The sequence below is a fragment of the Hemiscyllium ocellatum genome, chromosome 22 (assembly GCF_020745735.1).
Source record: "Hemiscyllium ocellatum isolate sHemOce1 chromosome 22, sHemOce1.pat.X.cur, whole genome shotgun sequence".
Taxonomy (NCBI): Eukaryota; Metazoa; Chordata; class Chondrichthyes; order Orectolobiformes; family Hemiscylliidae; genus Hemiscyllium; species Hemiscyllium ocellatum.
The window spans coordinates 30,498,534-30,523,461 of record NC_083422.1 but is presented as its reverse complement, the minus strand read 5'-3'; the positions used below and the strand labels follow the sequence as shown (position 1 = coordinate 30,523,461).

Genomic DNA, 24,928 nt, shown 5'->3' with positions numbered 1-24,928 from the left:
CTAAGGACAGTTAGGAACACATGAATAAACCCACTGAAACTATTTAAATAAGTTTGGGAAATTTATGGCAATTAGCGTTGAATTAAGCCACGTGTGGAAATCACACTTCTAACAGCGCAGGAGGTCGTATTGCATCATGGTCGTGTTCCTACCTCTGTAGTCCCACCTCAGGACTTGAGGAAAATTGTATCATAACGTGGCCAAACAGGTTGAATAGCAATTTATAAATCCTTCAGATGAAAGTATGGCAGATGGTAAGAACGAGAGAATTTCTTGGCCAGCCAGAACTGTGGTAGCTTCAGGACAACAGCCTCCCAGGTTAAAAGGCAACATGTGCAGTCTCTTGCCATAACCAAATAACATACTCATCCTGAGGGGCCATCACATACACTTTTGGCAGCATTTCTACCAAAATGATGATGGAATGATTTTCCTGTCAATTTGCATAAGGGAAATAATTGCCATTAAAATTAAATGAAATCATCGGCTGCGTCTTCTCATATATTGCTATTAATACAAATGCCATGTAACCCCAAGTCAAACACAGTCCTCATTTCCAATATAAACAGATTGATTGAAGATATACAGAAGGGTCACATTATGTATGTTTAAAATCTTTTCTTCTATTCTCCTTCTAAGGGGTAATTTTCCACCTTTGCACCACCAGCAGAGGCCCTCATATGCTGGCAAAACATTCCAGTAATTTGGAAATATATCATATTCTGTATCCCTCCCATCAACTTAAGTGGTAGTAAAATTGTGCCTTTTTCACAAATAAATGTCTATACACAATGGTTGAATTTCTGCCTGGTAGCAGCTGGAAGGTGGAACGTTATCTCATTGACCTCATACTCTGTTGCAGAACTAGAACACACTTATACCAATCTGCTACTCTACATGGTATTGTATCAAATGGATAAAGACTATAGATTAACTAAAAACAATTTTCCTCATACAACTGATCTTTAACTTGACCCATAGATGTCCCCAGTGAATCAGGAATAAATTGGGCAGCATTCCCTGGGCGCTACTTCAACACAGGCTTCCATCAGCTTTACCATCAGTACCGATAAAGCTGAAACTTGACAAAGCTTGTCACATACTTCACAACATTTAAAACATTGATCTCATCTTGCACTTGACCACAGAAGAGCAAAGTAGATAAGCTACTGCATTTCAAACTGCCATTAGAACAATGAAAACATTTGCAGTGATATTGAAGGTGATGCTTACTCACAATGTACAATAAGAGAACCATTTGTTCAATTTACACTTTGAAGAAGATGAAAATGTTAGTTTCTGAAGATTTGGAATAAAACTAAAAAAAGGAAGAGAGAGATGCAAGCAAAAAGAACATAAATGGTGATACTGGAAATCTGAAAACAAGAACAGTAAAATATACAAAATTTACTCCGTAAGTTGGGCAGAATTTGAAGAGTAAATGAAGTTCATCAGTTAATCATGGAGTCTTAAAGTCTTCAGTAGACTTGAAGATATTAAAGATGATTACAATTTGAAAAAGAGCTGAACCCCTCAAATCCTTTTTAAATCATTCCTCTCTCACCTAAAACTATGACCTCTAGTTTTGGACTCCCCAGCCTAGGAAAAAAAACCTTAGCTATTCACCTGATCCATGCCCTTTGTGATTTTATAAACCTCTAAGGATGTTGCTAGGGTTGGAGGATCTCAGCGACAGGGACAGGCTGAACAGGCTGGGGCTGTTTTCCTTGAAGCGTCGGAGGCCGAGGAGTGACCTTATGGAGGTTCACAAAATTATGAGGGGCATGGTTAGGATAACTAGACAACGTCTTTTCCCTGGGATCGGGGAGTCCAGAACTAGAGGGCATAGGTTTAGGGTGAGAGGGGAAAGATATAAAAGAGACCTAAAGGGCAGCTTTTTCATGCAGAGGGTGGTATGTGTATGGAATGAGCTGCCAGAGGATGTGGTGGAGGCTGGTACAATTGCAACATTTAAGAGGTATTTGGATGGGTGTATGAATAGGAAGGTTTGGAAGGATGTGGGCCGGGTGCTGGCAGGTGGGACTAGATTGGGTTGGGATATCTGGTCGGCATGGATGGGTTGGACCGAAGGGTCTGTTTCCATGCTGTACATCTCTATGACTCTATGACTCTATTCAGCTTCTCCCTATCACTCAAATCATTCAGTCCTGGCAATGTCCTTGTAAATCTTCTCTGTGACCTCTCAAGTTTAACAATATCCTTCTTATAGAAAGGCAACTAGAATTGTATGCAGTATTCTATAAGTGGTCTGGGCAATGTCCTATAAAGCCCCAACTCCTCTATTCAATGTTCTGACGAATGAAAGCAAACAGGCCAAATGCCTTCTTCACCATCCTGTCTAACTATGACTCCACTTTAAAGGAACTATGCACCTGCACTCCTCGGTCTCTTTGTTCAGCAACATTCCCTGGGAACCTACCTCTATATGTCCTGCCCTGGTTTGCCTTACCAAAATTCAACACCTCACACATATTTAAATTAAACTCCATCTGCCACTCCTCAGCCCACTGGCCTATCAGATCCTGTTGTACTCTGAGGTAATCTCCTCCACTATCCACTATACAACCCCCTATTTTGCTGTAATCTGCAAATTTACTAACCATGTCTCCTATATTCAAATCCAGATCATTACTATGAATGACAAAAAGCAGTGCATCAAGCATTGATCCTTGTGGCTGGCCACAGGCATCCAGTCTGAAAAACAACCGTCAACCATCACCCTTTATTCCTACCGTCAAGCCAATTTTATATCCAATTGGATAGCTCCCCCTGGATCCCATGTGATCTAATTTTACTAACCAGTTTACCATGTGGAACCTTATCGAGCTTTCCTTTCCTGAGGAAGGACTCTGAGGCCCGATAGCTGATTTCTGTTTCTTCACATATGTTGCTTGATCTGTTGAGTATTTCCATAATAGAAATGACATCTGTTTAAAATGTATAGCATGCAAATCTTTCACCTTTAATATATATGAGCTAATTTATTTATATTCATATCCCATTCCTATACCACAGAAATTGAGCTGTTCCCAGTTATTTAACAATACCGCTACATGACTGAATACCAATAGATGTGTGACTAACATAGCTAAGTGTATCCTCCACTCCAAGGAAGGATCTATGTATCTAGAGTACATTGTGACTTTGATGAAGGAGCAGCACTCTGAAAATTTGAAGAAGGACAAGGAATATGACTTACTGAATTTAGAAGACAGTGATGCCTTGGGGTTGAAGTTGTGGAGAGGCAGCAAATTTGGGAAGAACAAATCTAGGTGTGTAAAGTATTTGGAGACAAACTTCACCCACCTTGTGTCCAGAATTGCTATGTATAACCAAAATCATCTCACCTTGTTGCTTGGTCTGGCATTCCAACCAAAACTATAAGTCCACTCTTTGAAAAATCACACGTGGATCCAAATGCCTTGGCAAGCACAACACTTTACCAATGTAGTGCAACATTCACCTTTTGATTGAGTTTCTACATTGGGTTCTACATCCATTAATTATCTGATAAGTGCAGTTCATCCTGACTCTCTATTTCATATCATTTTACATGCAGTGGGTGGCAAGCAATGACTCTGCTGAGTGGTCTAGAGGCAGTTGGTGGGGGGAAGTGGAAAATAATTGGGCAGGAAGAACTGGAGGGGAGATTGCCATTGCCTTCCTTTTCTACCTCCTTTTGATTTAGTTCATATCAGGAAGGCTTGAGGATGGCCATCCTGTCTGGAAAACAATCGAGGCTCTTAAGTAATCACTTTAGGACCTCATCTGAAAGCCAATAGCATTGAGGCAGCAGCCAGTGGGGGTACTAAATGTGGGTCTCCCACCAGGAATACCCTGGCAGGTTGGTCTGGAGCCTGCCAAGAGAGAGGGAGGTAGAGTGGGATGGCTGAGGGCACCTGTAGAACAGGGGGCTCCAGTTAAGGACAGTGCACCCCACCACATTCATACCATCCTAGAAGCCCTACAGTATGAAATCTGGCCATTCAGCACATTGAGTCCACACCAATCCTCTGAAGAGCATCTCACCCAGACCCACCCCCATAACACTGCATTACCATGGCTAATCCACCTAGCCTGGACACTATGGGGCAATTTAACATGCTGAAAATGTGTTGCTGGAAAAGCGCAGCAGGTCAGGCAGCATCCAAGGAACAGGAGATTTGACGTTTCGGGCATAAGCCCTTCTCCAGGAATGGAAATTTAACGTGGCCAATTTACCCAACCTGCAAGTCTTTGGACTGTGGGAGGCAACTGGAATATCTGGAGGAAATCCACGCAGACACAGATAGAACGTGCAAGCTCCACACAGACACTCATCTGAGGCTGGATTTGAACCTGGATTTATGGAGCTGTGAGGCAGCAGTGCTAACTACTGAACCACAGTGCCATCCTTTTGGATGTCCTTTTCCTGATGTCACTGGGGCGCTAAAGGGAGCTCCTGTCAAACCCATCCCACTTATGTTAGCTCTGAGGTTCTATCTCTGATCTTCCTTCATGGCTACACATCTGCACTGGCTCTGGTCACTGCTGCTGATGGTGTTCACTGATAATGAAGATCTGATTGGTCAGCAGCTCTCTGGGAAGGTTATCCATCCTGCACTAGAATCTCTGGAGAGAAACTTCCTTCACATGAGCTGAGAGGCTCAAAAGAAGGAGTAAATCCCATTGGTCATCCCGAACATGTCCGGGACAATGTTGCTACCATTCGGTATCGCTGCCACATCTATTAAGCTCTGTTCAGCTTCAGAGATGTGTATATATGAAGATTCATGGTTTAGAAACTGAGGATACAAAGTTGTTTTCTTTGAGGGAGAAGTAACCCAAGTTCTCAAAAAATTCTGTTACCTTGCAATCTTTGCAGCAAAGTCCATGAGCACAAACTGCTTCAGGCTTCAGAGTGCAGGTACTTGCATTACAGCAGGGGTTGGTACATTCCTCAAAAAAAAGCAGATTTATTTATGTCCATACATTTATACTCAATAATCAGATCAATAGACAATACAATAGGAAAACATTTTGACTTGTAATTATTATTAGGTAACAGTGCACAAAAACAGTCTGCATACATTGAAAGATTCAAATCTCAATAATTTTAAGCCATTTTCTAAAAAATAAGTCATCTATTGATATAATTGTCTGAATGATTCTGCATGCTACATTCAGATTATCATTTATCCTATAGGAGTGATGATTGGAAAATGCAATAAAATAAATTAGCTCATTTGATTGACTGATAACGTTTCTGAAAGCCATAACAAACTCACTATATATGTCTAATTTAGATATCTCACCAAACCTTGATCCCCAGTACAAACTTATGTTCTCTCGTTTCTGTCCTCGAATATTTTCTTAATGGAACAGTTGACAACTTGACACAGAAGTTTTCAATGTCTTTGGCCAAAGGCATCACTTTTTGTTGCCACTACCACTATTCGGAAATGGTCAGATGGCATGTTGTATTTATTTCTCTAAAGGAAGGCCATTCATTCCAACATTATCTATTCTTTCAGATAAAAGTGAATTAACCCACTACTTGCAGTGTCTATTGTTCATTGCAGGATTTTTGTCTCTATTGCTTTATCTGTAAAAGGAAAGGTCACCATTGTCCTACAGACCACAGAGTGGCTTTCTCATTAGAGAGAGACAACTAGTACTGGTTTAACCTGAGCGTCATCATGTCTCAAGTGCAGGGCAAGTTTGAGAAGAAGAGTCCTTCATGGTAACATCAGCTGGTGTGGGAATTGAACCCACCTTCTTTGGCTGGACTGCTGGAATGCAATGGAGAATGATACCAACAGTTTGGGTTTGTATCTCTAATGAGAGAGTAGGCCTATAGTCCTCTGGGACTATGGCAACTTTACCTTGTTTTGTTGTAAGTTTATGCAGATAATGTACAATATTATTCTGGGACAGCATGCAAAATGTTTCAAAGTGTGGGTTGTGTGGTTTAGAAATTGATGTTTTTACTACTTCATGTATGAACATTTTGATAACACACATGGGATTTAGAATCAGCTGTATCTTTTGTTCAAACAGTGATTTACAATAGTACTAGTTAATACAATATACAGTTACATTAAGTATGTTGGCCATAAGCATTGCTATTCTGCACTTATTTTATGAAAAACTTCTGCTCAGAATTAAGCTTGACACTCATCCCACAGAGTGAATTGTAAATTGTACACAACTAAGGAACAAGTTCAGTGCCTCTTTTATTGCCTTACTTCGAGTTCACCACAGTCACACTCCTCGCCTTCTTCCACGTAACCATTGCCACACTTCTGCCCACCATAGAGCTCTTTTACTTCTGGCATGTTGAAGAGACACATTCCAACTCCCTTTTCCAGGCTACTGTCCAGATCTTTCTTGCTACAGCTGCTAAATACTGTGGGAAAAGGATATCTGAAAAGAAAAACAGGGTTAAGGTTAAGTGTGCAACTCAATGCAATGGTACTTGCTATATCCTCTTTCTTCTTTATCAGTTTTCATAAATATGAATAGGACACATTTGTAAAGAGAGGAAAGACTAATTAATTAACATATTTGGTTTGAAAACTAAGATTCCAGCAAAACGTTGCTAACAATATGCGGTATTTGTTATAGTATGTACAAGTTAGATTGGGATCATCGGCAGATTAAAACGTTTCACATAATACTAATGTTTATAACTAAAATATTTCAAATCAATTCTCAATGGTTGCTGTAATATTTAAAACAAGCCTACTTTGCATAAAACTTATCTTGATGCCCAAAGCTAAAAGGCTGAATTTTCCCAAAACTTGGCGAACCGGATTTCGAGAAGTTTCATGGGGGTTCTCACTCAGAGCCCCAGTGCATTATCTCATACAATTCTCCATGGCTCACCTCAACAAGCACACCTCTATAGTGCTGCCCTTGCAGAAGTACTTGCTGCCAACAACACCTTTGATATTCGTGTCAACAGCACCAACTTTAAAGCTCAGCTGTGCACCAAGCCAAATGCTGCCAGCCAGGAATAGCCCTTTATAGTAGACAGAGTGGAGAGGGAATGAAAAAGAAAAGCTTCTGAAGGTACATAGGTGGCATAGATGATACTTCATTGCTAACAGAAAATCACATTCATAAATACATTAGCACTTTAAATTATAACCTGCCTGACCGACTGTCACTGTTTCTGCAGCTACAAGAACAAAGCTACTTAATCTTAACTGCGCTACACTTTCCCTCACACTCACCATAGCATAACATTTCATCATTGTTCAATGTGGAAGTGTTACATATTGTAACATGCTGAAAATGTTGTTAAAGTTAACTTATGAAACAACAGGAAAGGAGAAAGAAGAAACAAAAAAAAGCTGCATTTGTTTCTGGGAGCACACAGGACTGCTTGTCTTTCAAACAACAATAAAGTTATGTCACTGAATGGTGTCTTCATCAAACTGAGATCTATTGGAAGCGATGTCAATTAAATCCTGTTTGGCTTCTTGTGCCCAGCACTGCACTGGTCTATCACAGTGAAGATGATGTTCCTATTGCTCAGTCTCCTCACTGGAACATTCCTGCCACTCTCCCAGCTTTTCAATGTCCTTCACATCTCATCTTTACCTGCTCCAGTTATGCAGAGCACAACATGCAAGGGTTATGCAGCGTATAATGTCTGGAGAGTACTGCAAGCTTCCACCCCAAACTGAGCCAAAGAAAGGAACCTCATCTTCAGAAGGCCTTTCGTCTGCTCCCGGATGGCCTTAGTTGAAGAATGGCTGCATTATAGTTATGCTTAGAGTCTGTCACAGGGTTCCATAATAAAGTCATCAGTAATGTTTGCACAGGATAGCTCTTGTCTCTCAGCATCCTTCCTTGCAATGCACCTGGCCTTTGAAATGAAGCAGGTTCTGAAAGCTAACAAGGATATAGCCATGATGGCAGTTCCAGGGGACCTGATGCATACTTCCACAATGTGGTACCAATGATCACAATGACTTGTACATTGACCAAATGAACACTTTTTCTACTGATTATGTCAGTTGCATTACAAGATGGTGGTCACAATGCAATGTGAGATTGCTGAGATTGGACAGTACCTTTGACTGACTGTGGCAATATCCATTAACTGACAACAGTCCCCCTTGACTGAGGGCTACTTTCATTATATTTTGATACATGGTCATTTGATTGAGCTAATGCAGTGTGTTTGCCATGTACGTTGCTGTTGTAACTTGGTGCTTTACATATCCATTCCCTTGACTGTTCATTGTTGCCAAACATGACAGGCTGCCTGGCTTTGTGTCCATGCTAAAAGGCAAAGAAAGGCTACTGCGAACATCAATTAGGCACAAAGTAGTTTCTCTTCTTAAGAGAGCAAGCTAAGAGCACTGAGGTGAACTTCATTCCTAAGCAGGAGATCAGCTCCTGTCCGTGTTTGTAAGATGGTCTGGAAGGTATTGGTGAGCTCCAGTGCAGTATTGAAGAGGTGAGCTTCATTATCAGTGAGTCTGAGATGTGTCAGGATGATAGAATGAAGCCTTTGCTGGTCTGATTTCACTCTCTCTAGTCAGGGAGGGGGTAATGAGAGTCAGGTTGTTGCTACTAACAGAGCATGTCCTGAGATATATGGGAATGCTGGCCAAGGTAGATGCCTGGAAAAGATCCTGGGAAGCTGCAAATGCCTAGTACCAATTCATGTTGGAGATCAATACCATCTCTCCATTTTTGGGGAAAATACTGACCTGCATGTAAATCAGGTCAGCTTAGATACTAATGAGATGTTAATACATGCAAGTAGATCACTCTCTGCTCACAAGTGAGATTCTGATCTGACCACTTAAACCGTAGATAGAAATTTAAAATTTTGTCTCACTTTTTCCAATTGTCTAACCCATGTTGCCCATGTTGATCAGGGGTTGGGAATATTCCAAAACTAAATTCAAAATAATAGTTAAATATTTGCATTGTATCTGTTCAGTTCACCATCTCTTTTTATTCACAAGTATAATTCCATAAAAACTGAGATAAAAGTATTGTTATCTCATTGGAATTACAACTTCAATTAAAATCAAAACCTACATCTACTTCAATGCATCCACTGCATCTGAATTGCATCAAGTATGTTATTTAGAACAAATTTTAATTAGAGGAAGATGATTTATCAAAAGACATTTATGGAAACAGATTTCTATTGACAAAAAGCCACCATCCAGATGCTTGGGAAAAAAAAAGTCAAATTTATTTGACTTGTTATGCAGTACAACTTTGATACATAGCATATTATATAATCCTTGAATAAAACGTATAATAATTACAAATGTGGAAAGTAACTTATGAAAAATAGTTCTTTCTAATAAACGCAACTAACCCTTGTTTCAAAACCTAAAACCATTTTTGCATTTTCTGTTCCATTTGTGAAACTGTCAAGTCTTAATATTTGTGGGCCACTGCACAGACATGACCTCTGCATTACATGTCTCAGAAATGGTCATTGTGCATAACCTGAATTTTATTTCGCATTTAAACTGCAGACTTAAACTGTGAGAGAATGTATATGTGAGTATTATGTATATGTGTTTCCTTGTTTCCTTTTGTTCTTTTCATTTTAAATGCAGTTCATCTGTATTCTTTTAAAGTTCTGATGGAGATTTCACATCTTTGCACAGATACTGACTGACCTACTAAGTGTTTCCAGCATTTCTGGGTTTGTTCTTAACGTATCATTGCTTTCTAATTCTCTCCTGTCAATTCTTGTGCACCTCTAATTGAATCCAGATTGTTCAAACTGTGGAAGATAGGCACAGTATTGGTAGATTAAGTATTTCATTACAATTACAACTGACAACCTTGAGAACAAAACTTTCTGAACAACAGAAATGTAATGTTTGATGATGATACAGATGAATTTTTTCTGTTAAAGGCACTACATTATATAAATTGTTGTAGTTAGAAACTGATAAACCTAGGAACATTTTTGAATCTTCATATAATAGTAAGTGGAATTTAAACTAAATTCATGATATGCAAGTTATCAGATCAGTTTAAAGATTTCACTCATCATGAACTTTGTTCCGTCTGAATGCATGTTATGTATGTTCAGACAGACTCTAATGTTATACCTGTCATCTCATCAGATTCCCACTGTCATTACAGGTAATAAGTAAAGAAATATTCTTAGTGGCACAGCCATAGCGACACTGGAAGTATAAATTTGTATTGCTTTTTTGCTTCAAGTTTCCTTAGGTCCTGCTGGTTTGTCAATTAATGTGCCTCAATGTATTCTGATAGGAGGGAGGAAAGGGAGATCATTTGGACATTTGACAAAAATAGGTATCTCAGTTTCCCTGACAATCTTGCTGCACTGTTTGGTTGGTTGTGGATTTTTACTGATAGAATTTCTTCTCTACAAGTTGAAAAATAAAGGTATTATATTCCCTAGTGGTCTCAAAACATGGTGCATTGTTTGATTCACTTCATGACCATTCAAATTTAGGACTTTTGAAGGCTCAAAGCAAGCTGAAAGGAATCAGATGTATATGAAATATCTAATATAAAAAGTCAAATAAATATACTATACAGGACAGAACAAAGCAACTTGAGAAAGACAAATGGGCAAGTTTCCCTGTCTGGGAAATCTAAAACATCTCAGAATAAGAGGGCCATCACTCAGGGTTGCGAGGAGGTGAAATGCATGACTCAAAGGGGCTGTTCATCTTTGAGATTCTCTGCCTCAGGGGGTTGTGGATGCCCCATATTAAATACATTTAAGGTTGAGATTGACAGATTTTTGGACTCTCAGGGAATCAAGGAATATTGGGAGTGGGAGGGAGTGGAGCTGAAGCCAAAAATGAGTCAAGTTCATATGAAATGGAGGAACAGGTTAAATATGCCACGTAGTCTAATCGTACTCTTAATTCTTATAGGTAGGATTACCTTCCTCCCTAGAGGTGGTGAGAAGGGCAAGTAATTGAGTGGGTTCGCCCCAAAGAGACACTTGTGACCTCACAATCTACATTTTATGTGAGAAAGTCTTTGCTTGCCACCATTGATCACTGAAGGACCTTAATTCACCTTGGGCCCAATTGTCCTGGCAGCCTGTGAAACTCATGCCGTCAGGATACACCAGTGGTGTATGCCTGCCAAGTTGGGCAGTGGAAGGGGGCTCATCCTTGCCTTGCCTTCAGTCTTCTCTGACCCCCACTTTCTCCTGAGAGACAGGGTGAAAATTCAGTGGTGAAGTTCCTGATTGGTCAAGCAGCTTGACAGCCAACATGTTCATATCTAATGCACAGGGCACTAAATTCTGACCTCTGGTCTTATATGAGGGAATGCAGACATAAAATAGAAGTATAAAAACAAAGTAAAAGGAACTGCATGTAAATTAGATGTATAAGTTACATCTAATGATTCAGAACCAGAATGCGCAACATTTGAACAGCTAGGCCTGATGTGAGTTTCAGGACAGGCCAAGCACAAAGCATCCACATAAGGGCATGGATGAGAAGGGGAACCCTTCGAGGAGATGTGCAAGGCAAATTTGTTAAGCAGAGGGTAGTGGGTGCATGGAATGCGCTGCCTGGAGAGGCGTTAGAAGCAGATATGATGGCAACATTTAAGAGGCATATGGATAAACACACGAACAGGCAGGGCACAGAGGGAAATGGACCATGTGCAGGCAGAAGGGATTAGTTTAGAATGGCATCGTGACTGGCATGGAAATGGGGGTCAAAGGCTGTCATGTTCTTTGTTCTAAATAGGCAAGGATAAGCCTGAACATGCCCTGGAAAGCAAGGCGGGTTTTTGTATTGGAGTAGAGCAAGCGGTTCACTGGCATCCCAAGTTCTTGCCATGACCATTGGGATCCCATTGGACATTGTGGCCTTGACCTGGAAGACCAATTGGCTAAGGGCCAGACAAAATTCTGGAAAGAAGCAGCAAGGAGGGATAAGGAGGAACACCTCGTAACAATTCCCTCAGTGAAGTCTCAATTGGATCTCCAAACACCTGGAAAGTAAGCGAAGACAACTACGTGCGAGATCAATCTTTCTCAAGTTCATCAGAGCTGACTGCATAGCCTGACCAAGTTTAAATGCTTGGATAAGTACCTGATCCTAACCTGGTAGCCAGCAGTAGTTTTGATAAGGATTGCAACAAAGACAATGATGCAACTGGTAGAGTAATTAACGGAAGAATCATGGTTTTATCATGAAAGAGCAGGCTTATACATAATATTCAACCATATGGCCCCTTTTGTAATTTTGTGAATAAAATTACATTAAATTGTAAGTCGACACTAACCCTTTTTGTTTGTCTCCCAAGTATAGTACCCAAGTAAATGAGTTTATGTAGAAACTAGTTGAAGTGTTCAAAGCATAGACAACATAATAATGCACACAAAAATACAAAAGATGAAGTACTGAAGGCATGAAAAACAGCAAACAACAATATACATCTGAAACATGGCATTATAAAGAACTAGGCTGACAACCAAATATTGTAGATTATAATTTAATCTTAAAGAACTCAGAAAGAAAAAAGGCTGTAGGTTGCTGAATTAATTTGAATAATACAATGACAGTTGAGAAATGGGATATTAACAAATGTTCACAGTATTAACAGAACACAATTAACAAAGCAGACTTCATGAAGATTGAAATAAAAGATGAGAAAAAATTGGTCCTGATAATTGGAGTGTATCACAGATCATCTAATAATGGAAAGGACATAGAGGAAGAAATATGGAAGCAATAATATTAAATGAATGAAGGACATAGAATAATAATCACAGGAGTTTTCACTACTGCCAAATACTACTAATAAAAGAACTAAAATGAATAGAGTTTTCCAATGCATGCACTCCTCCCCCCATTGTGTAAAAATCCCGATGAGAACAGGAGCTCTGCTGGATTTGCTAACGAGAAAAATATTGGAAAAGATAAGGAAAGAAAATGGATGGGGCATTTAACAAGAGCAGTCACAACATATTAGGTTTTAAGAGAGTGATAAGTAAAACAGATGCCAAGGTAATACATTGGGGAAATGCTGATTTTAAGTGAAATAGAATGGAACTAGGGAATGTACACTGGAAATAAATACTGAGAATATAGAAATAGAATGGCAATAGGAAATATTTAAATCAGTGACCATGAGAACCAAAAACATGCAACCCACTAAAAAAAGGAACAAACCAGCCTGTAATAGATGAGTAAAGAAATATGTATATAATTAAGACCAAAGGAAAAGGCATACACTAAGTACATGAATAGCAGAGGAGATCGTAACAAAATGATGAAGAAATGAGCAAAAATGGAAAGCAGAGAGAAACTATTAAATTAAGTTTTCAAGGAACATAAAAATAAACTATAAACTGTTCTACAGATATACAAAAATACATAAAATATCAGGTTAGCAATAGGGTGTAGGAGATGGGGTACACAGAAGAGCAAGGTCAGTGACTGAGACTAATAGAGTTTAAAGGACCAGAGGCTCAAAAGCACAGTGAGAGTGCAATCAGCAACTGAGACCACTGGTGAGGATAAACAGAGACTGAGAGAACATGAAACCTATCAAGGTGCAGCATCAGATGTGGGCAGGTAGGTGTTTCATCGATATATAACGTATTGTAAACTTTTGTAATTAAATTATTACTGTCACCTTATGAAATAAATAGCTTCAAACTAGGGAAATCAATGATGTAATATAAGTTAAAATGAGTACAACTTTAAATTAAGTAAATTAGTCTTTAATTATCTCTTCTTTTAATTCTGCACCTTGCTCCCAGGCTGACTTTTCTCTTGTTGACCTGCTGTAGTGTTTCATTGAAGCTTGCCAAGAGCTTAAGGAACAGCACTCCATCTTTCAATGTGAACATTATAGCTTACCAGAATCAACACTGAGTTCAGCAATTTCAGATTCTAACATTTCCCCCATTACTTTTTCTTCACTGGTTTAGGCTTGTCAGTCTTGTATTTTTTCTCTTCTTGTTTTCAGACAGCAGACTCCTTCATTCTTTCCCTAGACAGATCCATTTGTTTCTTTGTTTGTACCATCACCAGGGAATATGGCAAAAACAGAATTTAAAAAAATGAAACAATAGAATAATGTTAACTTCCAAGGCGGACTGGAAATGGGCATGTGGTGAGATGGGTTGGAGGTGGGATAGAGCAGGTAGGGATTTATAATATTCTCCAGATGTAAGTCCCTTATTGAAGTATTTTACTGAGACATTGGGTCAGATCTAGTGCCTGTTGGCAGCTTTCCAGGCTGGATCAAATGGGTATGTGATTTTCCAGCCTTGTTTGTAGGCCAAGAGAAGCAGGATTGTTTTCCCCAGCTCAACAAGTAAATCCATTAACCTTCCCGTGACTCAAGCGCTGTGATCACCTGACTGTTAAAATGACTCCCTGACTCGTCAATTCCATCTTTCTGGGAAAGCTTTCACCAATGTCCCCACTGTTGCATGAACCCTTCTTTCGTTTCTGCTTTCAGTTGTGACCTGATGTCACAGATCTTCTAGCCCAACTGCTATCCAGCCTTTCAGTCTGGCTGTTTGGGTGGTCGAGTCCATCAGGTCGAGATTAGGAGCTGCCTTAAACCTTCTGGTACTACATCACCTACCGGCACACACAACATTTCCTCACAAATATCTGGGTGAATATCTTATAACATTTCAAAGTCTACATTTAACACTACTTAGGTATTGCTCTATTCCAAACACCCACCTTATTTCCAAAAATCTACAAGAAAATATTGAGCTTTAATCTGAAACATTATTTTCACAAGATACATAAAATCACTTTCATACAAGGAAAGCCATATGATAAAAATTTAATGCTATTGTGATCTATGACAGATTTGATGCATGGCCAGGCTGGGTTGACAAAAGATATTAAATTTACAAATGTAACAGTAAAACTTTGAAGTTGTGGTTAAAGCATAAAGTAAACTCTAGTGCTAATTCATCAAAGCTGACAGCTTGCTACGTTATTCCAGAGGGGACTGTCTCCAGACCACAGTGGGAATTTCATTCAGACAACAGTTTTTCCTAGAGGAAATCAGACAGCCAAGTAAAGTAGCTGTAATCAGCTCTAACGTATCAGTGGTTGGCTCATCTCCCTTTCACTAACACTTTTCATGTCGCAATTCCACAAGAAAATAAATTACAAAAGTACCACAGGTGAGATATATGAACTATGTGTTTGAATCTGAGACCATTTCTGCTGCTGACATTTTAGAAAACTTTGAACAACAAAAAGAGTGAATGTTAAAAGCAATGGGATTAGAGCACAGTTGCGTGTTGGCAAGTAATTACATCTGCATCTGCAGAAAACCACTGATAAAAAGCCAAGATAGATTGGCTGTGTTTAAATTTGGTAAACAGAAACACTACATCCTCTGAAGTTGATAAATGGAGAAAACCACTTACATGCCAATTTTTCAAAGCATGTGTGTGTTTTAGCACAACGTTCAATGGCCTTGGATTGAGCATGACAGAACAGGATAAAGTTGCTGATCTATAGTTTGTTACTTCACATTGGAGTTTTTTGCACACATCATATAAATCTACATATAGGTGAAATGCTATTTTCCCATAGTCTCACAGTTATGTTTGATGGATGCAAGGATGGTAAAATGCTAATGCTTTCCTTCTTTTGGCTATAAAGATCTAGTTTATTTATTCAATAAACAGTTCCTGTGAAATTAGACAGGGCCTGAAAAAGAATACAAGGGGATGTCGCAGTGCATAATTATGTTGTACCAGTTACTTCCAATGAGGCAAACTTCATTGTGTCGACTGATTTGCATGATAGCTGCATTTGGTCAGTGCTAAACATAGTACTGAATGGATGCATGCTTCATCTGACGACTCACATTTGGATGATATAAGCACTACTTAAAGCTAATCGTTGTTGCTTTAGGCAGCCAATAAGCCTCTTGATGATGCATTCTGACTGAAGGAGCTGGTTGCAAATGACAATGTCAGAAAAGCATGTTGCAACTTGGCATAAAGTTTTAGGGGTCTAGATGCTTGGATGGAAAAAGTAGAGAGGAGAAGGCAGTGGTCAGGCCTTCCAGACAAATCCTCTGAATCAAATAACTGATCGTCAATGCCACAAGTCTAGCCTTGAGGATCAAAATACAGTCCTGTAAGAAATTAATTCACCTCACAAATGGCCATCTTCAAATGCAAAATTCTCCTAATACTAGCCTCACACACTGCACAATACACCACATGCCCATCAGTCACTTGCCAACCATCTCTATCAACCACAACTAATACATAACATATATAGCTTCACCTAGCTGTCACAACAAGGACATGTTGTAAGCCTCACACCAACATTTCATTCCTTACACACAGTTTGGACTATTTAATCATGATAGCCCACACTCCTTAGTAAACCTCCCTCTATCTTAAAGGGCAAGATGGTGCACATCCAGCAGCAGCAGTACAGTGTTAGCTGCGTTTCCTTAACCCCTGGGGGAGATAGCTCTTGTTATCACTGGAACAACCATAACTGAGGCCATGGTGACAATAATATATTCAAACTTTCTCCTGTCCCACTAGATCCATGTCACACAATTGCTTCTGATTTACAAACTAAATAGTGCAAGCTTCCCCAATCTCCCTCAGCACAATCCTACCCTTGTTCCTCCTTTGAGATACTTAATAACACAACCCGTCCAGTTCATTAAAAATCACACAACACCAAGTTATAGTCCAACAGATTTATTTGGAAGCACTAGCTTTTGGAGCAGTGCTGCTCCGAAAGATAGTACTTCCAAATAAACCTATAACTTGGTGTTGTGTGATTTTTAACTTTGTACACCCCAATCTAACACCGGTGTCTCCAAGTCATGTCCAATTAGTGGGAGAGGAGAAATAGATGAAAGAGCAGAAAAAATATGATGAAGAAGAACCATTGTCACTCAGACTCACAGGCATCAGCTCAGAAACTGACACTTTATGTATTTTAGAGCTTGGACCTTGAGGTTATCAATCAGGTGTCTGTAAACAGATTTCAAGGGGTCTCCCAAAGGTTCTCATTCTTCTTTTAGTCTCCTCTGTGGTCTTGAACCTTCCGACCTGGATAATCTCCTTCAACAGTCCAACCCTCCGAGTTATCAGTCCCTTCACTTCTGTTCTCTTGAATGTCCTTGATTAATCACTATCAATAGTGGCCATGTCTCCAGCTACTAAGCAATTTCCCTCCATAAACATTCTGACTTTCTTCCTCCCCTTTTATCCTTTAAGATGTTCCTTAAATCTGCCTCTTTGATCAAGCATCTGATTATCTATCCGTGGATCATTATCTGGCTTTCTGTCACATTTTGATTCAGAATGCTTCTGTGAAGTGTCTTGAAATGTTTTACTACTTTAAAACTGTTAGATAAATACTATTTTTTGTTTATTTTATTCATAAATCACATACTATATTAAAATAAAGCAGAAAAATAAAACATTGAAATAAACATAGTTTGGCCACACAGATTTTAGGATAGGACTTGCAACAGCCTAGTCCATTGGACAATAGAAATTGAGATTAAAATGTTGAAACAAGCTCAAATGTTAGCATTTGGGACAGTTTACTTCTGAAAAGTAATAAGAGACCCAGGAGTACATATTACAACAGTATATCTCTTGGGTAAAACTGATATTTCTGCTTGCATATCACATGAAATCTTGTGCTGCTGGCAAAACCATACAACTCTTGTCACAAGCAATATATCAGAGAGAGGTTTAGCATGATGTTCTTCTTACTACTTATTTTCTCCATAAGCAGAGTTTCAACCTCAGCATGACTGACTCCAACAATAAAGTAAGGTCGATCTTTATTTGTGAAATATTTACTGTAACGTGCAGTAATCCAGGTTTTCCTGTACTGACAAAGTCATTTTACAATGAACTGCAGTGTGATGGAAAAATAAAACTATAGGCTATATAGTTAGTCCCAGCAGGAAGACAGCACATAATTAATTCCGTTTGGCAGTTTCAAGTCTGTGTGACATCACCATGCTGAGTAGTAATCTTTGAACATTAGTCTGGGATAATAATCCTAAATTTCAATAATAAGTTTGTATCAACGATGCTGGCAGCAGGCCCTGTTGTTTGGAATGTATCTATTGTGAGTTGGTGATAATATGCACAGGCCACAAGAAAGTTACAACTGAACTTGTCATGATGTACTGTCTACTCAATGCAATGGTAAGCAAGTAAATTTTATCAATTTCCACCTATTTCCATTTTCTTTCCTAACAAATAAACTTTGAGTTCCTAAGACGAAAACAATCAGGCATATATTTGAGTTCATGCTTCCCTATTATTAGGAAAAGTATTGCCCTAGTCACAACGGTGGCAGTTTTAATTTGACTCACCGGTGGAATATGGATGGACATGTATCAACCATCCACTTTGAGCCTGGCAAAACTGGACAGGGTATAAAATATATGGTTGATGAGTCAACTTCCAACCTGGCAAGTTAGGTTGAAATTATCTTTAATGTGTCACAATATTGTAGTCATAGCATGAAGATTTCCATTGTTAAAATGGTTAGCATTTCTAAAGAAATTTAAATGCCCTGTGCAAACGACCCATTAATACCAGCTCAAAATGCTGTCCATATTTAGTCTACCATGATAGAGTCATAGAGTCATACAGTATGAAAACAGACCCTTTGGTCCAACTGGTCCATGCCAATCTGTGTTTGGCCCATATTCCTCTGAATCTTGCCTATTCATAAACTTATCCAAATGTTTTGTAAATGTTGCAACTATACCTACATCTACCACTTCCTCTGGCAGTTCATTCCACACACTAACCATTCTCTGTGTTAAAATGTTGCTTCTTCATGCCCTTTTCAAATCTTTCTCCTCTCACCTTAAAAATATGCCCTCTAGTTTTCAACTCTCCCATCGTGGGAAAAGACTTTTGCTATTCACCTTATCCATGCTTCTCTTGATTTTATAAACCTCTATCAGATCACCCCTCAACCTCCTATGCTCCAGTGAAAAAAGTCCAACCTACTTTTATAATTCAAACCCTTCATTCCAGGTGCCATTCTGGTAAATATTTTCTGAACCTTCTCCAATTTAATAATATTCTTCCTATAACAAGATGACCAGAAAAGGATAGTAGAATCTATTCCATTCAGCTAATGTTTTGAAAATAAGTCTCCATAAATGGACCAAAATCCCAATCCTAAAAACCCTTAAATGCAGTGGTGAAGTTTGCAGAGTGCTCATTGCAGGTTTTTCTTGTCTTAACGTAATATAGTGCAACCATAAATTTTGTAATTGTACATTTGAATCACATTCTGAATTGTCTCAATAACTCTATGAGATTTGTAATTCATTCTTTGATATTTCTGGACAATTTTATCAGGTCGTCAACACACAGCTCAGTTTCCGGACATTATGACTACATACTGTTTAAATCCTGACTATAGTGGGTTATTGACAAATAGTGTCTTGAGAGAATATCCAGGACAACCCAGCAAAGATGCACTTATGAAGTGTTAAAGAAAATGAACTAAAATGAACTGAGACAACAAACAAGGCAGTTTTCTGAGGGTTTGTTTTTGGCTAACTGTATATTCAAAGAATCTTATAGATGGTCAACACATTTTTGCTTTTCAGTTAAAAAATCTTGTTCTTTTTTTTCCAAAACCTCAGCTTTGGAATATTTCCTTGGGCAATATCCAAGCTTCAATGGGAAGGAGAGACAACCACATTCACTTATGGTATTTAATTATGCTCCTGCTTACCCTGTGGATGGTGTCATAATGCAGCCCCCTTTCTCCGATGTTGCCCTGCAGGTACAGCCACGCTCAGGAGTATCATGATTCATGCCGAAGTTGTGGCCCAGCTCATGGGCCATTGTTACTGCTGCTCCAAGAGGATTGTCTGAGTGATCCTGGTAAAATTACAGAACAATGTTTAGTTACATTTCAAAATTTGTACTTCAAGAATGCGATCGGAAAGGGTACAGAAATCAAATTAAATCATAACCAGAAATTGATCATATTATCAATTACAGTCTGAATCAGTAAATGAACACCTCACTATGAAGAAATTCTGAGCATCTACATTCATTTCCCAGTCGTAAGAAAAGGAATAGGGTATTTGATGCCCTAAGCCTTTTCTGCCCATTGACGGAGCTAAAGATACCCACAACCAACCTGTTCAGACATGTTGTGACTCACCTCCAGGACAGCTGTGCTGTATCCTAACCCAGTTGACCCTGTTTAATTGTGTACCTCTTAATACTCCTTGACTAACAAAAATGTCAATCCCAAACTTCAAACTATGAACCCAGTATCAACTGCTTTTTGTAGTATAGAGCACCATACTCGTTTTTAGGTCAGTTGAAAAGAGAATTTTTTTTTATCCATGCTATCAATTCCTTTCAAAACCTGCAAAACCACAACCCACTCCTTTTCCAGATGCATAAGCCTCATTAACCTCTCCTGTAACCCGGGAGTGCAGGTAATATTAGAATGAATTTGCACTGCTCTCCTTCCCAGGCCAATCAGCTGAAACTTCATTGGCGGTGGAGTGGGAGAAGGCAGGGGGTGGGGGGTAGAGTCAATGATTTTTGCGTCCCACCATCAACCATTTCAACAGTTACCTGTCCATCTGCCCATACCAATAGTACTGTGAGATGGGCAGCATGATATTGAAGTCTTGCTAACAATTATTTATGTCAAAAACAGCACACATGCTGCTGATTTCAACACCTTTCCACTAACCATACTTTGGGGGTACAGCTCATTAGGGACTGGGGGAGACGGGAAGCTGGTGGCCTTGTCATCCCCTGTATTTGATGTGCCTCACCATTCCCTCCTCCAGCCAAAATCATGCTGATAGGGTGGTGGAAAGAGGGGACACGGCCGGGGTGGGGTAAAATCTAGCCCATGTGGTGCAGATGTGGCTTAAGTAGGGCTTCATATAGCAATAAAATAACATGCTATTCTTTATGTCTTATCCTCATAATCAGAGCAATCATTCTGTTTAAACTTGGTTGCTAGAGTTTAGTAGTATAAATGGACATCTAAACATCTTTGGATATCCTAGCTTCACATGATTTAAATAACACTCGATTGATTGAGTTATTGTCATATGTACCAAAATACAGTAAAAGGCTTTGTTTACGAGCAGAACAGGCAGATCATGGTAAGCAAGGATGTATAGATCATAGGATGTTAAAAAAAACTTAAACAGAGGTATATAGGTTACATCGCACAGGGCGTGCATTAGGCGTGATCAGCGTTAGCACAATCAGCATTATTTGAAATTAGATAGTCTATTCATCAGTCTAATAATGGCTGGACACCAGCTTTTGCTCAAGCTCCTGTATTTTCTGCCTGTGGAAGAGGTTGTAGGAGATCATTACCCGGGTGGGATGGGTCTTTGATGATGTTGACAGCTTTTCTGCAGAAACGTACCATGTAAATGGAGTATATGGATGAAAGGTTGGCTTTTATGATGGTCTGGGCTGTGCACACCACCTGCTGTGGTTTCTTATGGTCCTGGGCAGTGCTGTTGCCATACCACGCTGTTATGCACCTGGACAGTATGCTTTCAATGGTGCATCTGTAGAAGTTGGTGAATTTCCTGAGCTGCCTGAGGAAGAAGAAGCATTGTTGTGCCTTCTTGACAGTTGCATCCACGTGGCTACCATGTTTTGGTCCAAAGTTGCCTCACACATCACCTAAACTCTATTTAGCACAGTTTAGTTCACCCACGTAATTTATCACTTTCTCTTTGTAATTAAATGTTCCTTTTATTCTATACCACTATTGTACGTGTCATTAACATGGTTGAAAATATGGCTTTCTATTGTATTTTATAAACCATTAATAGATAGTGAATAGTTGAGGCCTATGGACAGTGTCGATTGGGTAAAGGAAAAGTCTTACGAGGGCATCAGGCGGCTTTCTCATTAGAGAAAGACAATTGGTGGAGCTTTAATTGAGGACCAGCATGCCTCAGGCAGAGGTTAACAAGGAGAGTGCTTCATGCTAACCTCAGTTGGTGTAGGAATTGAACCCATGCTATTGGTATCACTCTACATTACAAGCCAGTCATCCAAGCTAACCAGCCTAGCCTATACAATTCCTTGTTGGGTCTCCTGAATCAACTTAGGTTTCTCTCACTGTTCCTTTTAGTCTGCACTTAATTATAAATTCAAATAATTTCCCCAAAACAATGAATAGATCAACAGACCCTTAATTTCCTGTTTTCTCTCACCTTTCTAAAGTTACAAAACTACAATTGTAATTTTCCAAACGAGAATTGGGAGAGATTTGAAAATGATGGTGAAAACAGATGCAATTTGCTCATTTACTTCCTCCAAAATCAGAGAATCCCTACAATGTGGAAGGCCATTTAGTCCACACTGACTCCCTGAAGAGCATCGACCCTGACCCACCACCGTCCACCCTATTCCTGCAACCCTGCATTTTCCATGGCTAATCCATCTAGCCTGCATGTCCCTGGACACTATGGGCAATCTTGCCTGGCCATTCCCCCAAACTGCATATCTTTGGACTGTGGGAGGAAACTGCTGCCTCTTGAGAAAACTCATGCAAACACAGGGAGAATGTGCAAACTCCACACATACAGTTGCCCAAGGGTGGGATTGAACCTGAATCCCCAGCACTGTGAGGCAGCAGTGCTAACCCAAGGGTGACACAGTGGCTCAGGTAATAGGGTGAAGGTGTGGGAGGGGTATGGTTTGGGAGGGGTGCTCTTCAGAAGGTCGGTGTGGGCCTTGCTTCCATACTGTAGGGATTCTATGAAAATCCTAGACTAGAAAATTGGAATCCCTGTTGGAGAATACAGGGGCTCCAAACATCACTGAGCTGAATATGAATATTGAGCCCTGGAGGCTATTAATAAAGTGGATAATTCTAAACAGCAGCAAAAAAATGTATGCGTTGCTGGCAGATTTTCCAGCCAATCTGTGCACACTTGGAGGGAGACTGGAGGAATCGGTCTCAAATAAGGTACATCATAAGTCTCAGGCCTTCAGAATGCCATCTTCAGCCATTGAAACTTTAGTCCATTGTACTGAGCATTAATGGTGACAGACAGACAGCATAAGGTGGCCTTCCCAAATGGTTTGCTATCTTAGAATGCCATCTTAAACAGGATTGATGAAAACCCAGCTTTCATTCTTCAAAGTGCTCTCTAGCTCCTTGTGGAGCAGGTTAAGTATAAGTGGACCTTGAAAGGGAAGATGGAGAAAAGAGACAAAGATGTGGGAAACCTACTTAAAATACTTCCACTTTACAGTCACTGAACCCCTCCTCAGTCAACACATATATATTGCCTCTTGTCCAAAGGACTGAATCTAAACAAACTGTTTCAGAATAGGCCATCCCTGATAACAATGTGTGTTACTACCGGTGCTCTAGTCACAGTATCTTCTGCTTTCTTCTCCACTGAAGAGGTGGTATGCTTAACACCTTCTTCCTCCTGTATTCTCCAAGCCTCACTGCTGCGCAATCTGTTACCATACTTGATGCCTGATTGGTTTATATTGGAGATCGTCCCCAGATCTGTCCAGGTATCTAATGCATACTTTCAACATCCTGCTTTCCTGAGAACAGTTTTTGTGGTCCGCGAGCTTTGATTATATCATTATATCACAGTGGGCCCCACTATTTGGGATCCTAACAGGTATTCCTCAAATGGATAACTTCTGCCTCCAAAGGGCTAAATCCGATTCAAAATTTGGAGTTTAAGGAGAGTGCAAGCTGAAAGCATTACGGCACCTGCCTGGGAATCCTCCACACGTACACTAGGTAATCTTTTTGTAGATGCAAACAAGCTGCACACTAATGGAATGCATCTCTTACAGTGGATTGGAAGAGTTCTGGATGTTTTTATTGCCATATGTGTGCAGTCAATGACTCCCTGGATTTGTGGGAAGCCAGCCATAGCCACAAACCCAAGTGTTTACTTATTCTGACTGACCTCATGTGTGGCAAAGTGTACAGAATTGCTGACTCTGGTAAACATGCCATCTGTCTTTTGTACAATTTATTTGTGGTCAGCAGATTTTTGATGTTTTGCAAATATCTCACGCAGATACCTGTAAGAAGACAAACATTAATAAGCTGTGTGCGGCAGTGACTTTGGCAACCATTGGTAAATTGTTGTTACAGGTCTATGTGGTATGAGGTCTTTCACTAAACTATAAATGTGATACCCTGAGCCTCCTGAGGCACTGATTCATCACTGGAAGCTGATCTTACTCCTGTACATCCTGTGTTCGGGTTAGCACCTCCTGTCAGCTTCACTGTGCACTCATTTACTCTGTCCTTGTGGAATAGCAGGTAAGTGAGGAAAAGCGCTGGTGCTGCTGCTCATTTTGGTCCTCATCACAGCTTCACAAAGGCAAAGCTACATAAGTGACACCAAAGCTGAACTGATTTTGTTTTACATTAATTCATGATATGTTAGATTGTTGTTTAAACCAGCATTTGTTGTCCATTCCTAATTGTCCTTGAGAAGTTGATGGAATCTTGCCTACTTGAATCACTGCAGTTCTGGATGAATAGATACACCTGGTGCTGCTGGGAAGCAAATTCCAGGATTTTGATCCACTCAGAGTGAAGCAACTGTCAGAATGTTCCAACTAGGTGATGTGTGGCTTGGAGGGGACCATGCAAGTGCTGGGCTCCCAATGCAACTGCTGTCCTTGTCTGGTTTGGCAGACCAGAAGTGCACATCGCACAGACAAAATTTCAAAGCAGCAGCCATGACCTCCAAGTTGGCGAAAATCATCTTCAAAGTAGGAAAAGCACTCTCCCAGAACAAGTTGCAAAAACAAATGCTTTTCACTTAGGAAAGGAAGCTAATGTGAGATCTCAGTATTTAAAGCATTTCTGACTTTCATTTGTTCAATCCCCTCAATTCCCACTCTCCATTTATC

General features: G+C 39.7%; 1 protein-coding gene across 6 annotated transcripts in view; it reads right to left on the bottom strand.

Moving 5' to 3' along the window:
- LOC132826253 (disintegrin and metalloproteinase domain-containing protein 12-like) overlaps window positions 1-24,928 on the bottom strand; it is a 350,675-nt gene that overhangs the window by 57,795 nt on the left and 267,952 nt on the right. For all 6 annotated transcript variants that reach the window (XM_060841979.1, XM_060841976.1, XM_060841980.1 and 3 more), the window contains 3 exons: window positions 19,752-19,900; window positions 6,249-6,426; window positions 4,870-4,959 (listed from right to left, as the gene is read on the bottom strand). In XM_060841979.1, the coding sequence (XP_060697962.1) occupies window positions 4,870-4,959; window positions 6,249-6,426; window positions 19,752-19,900 (417 nt within the window). The remainder of the gene's footprint in view (window positions 1-4,869; window positions 4,960-6,248; window positions 6,427-19,751; window positions 19,901-24,928) is intronic.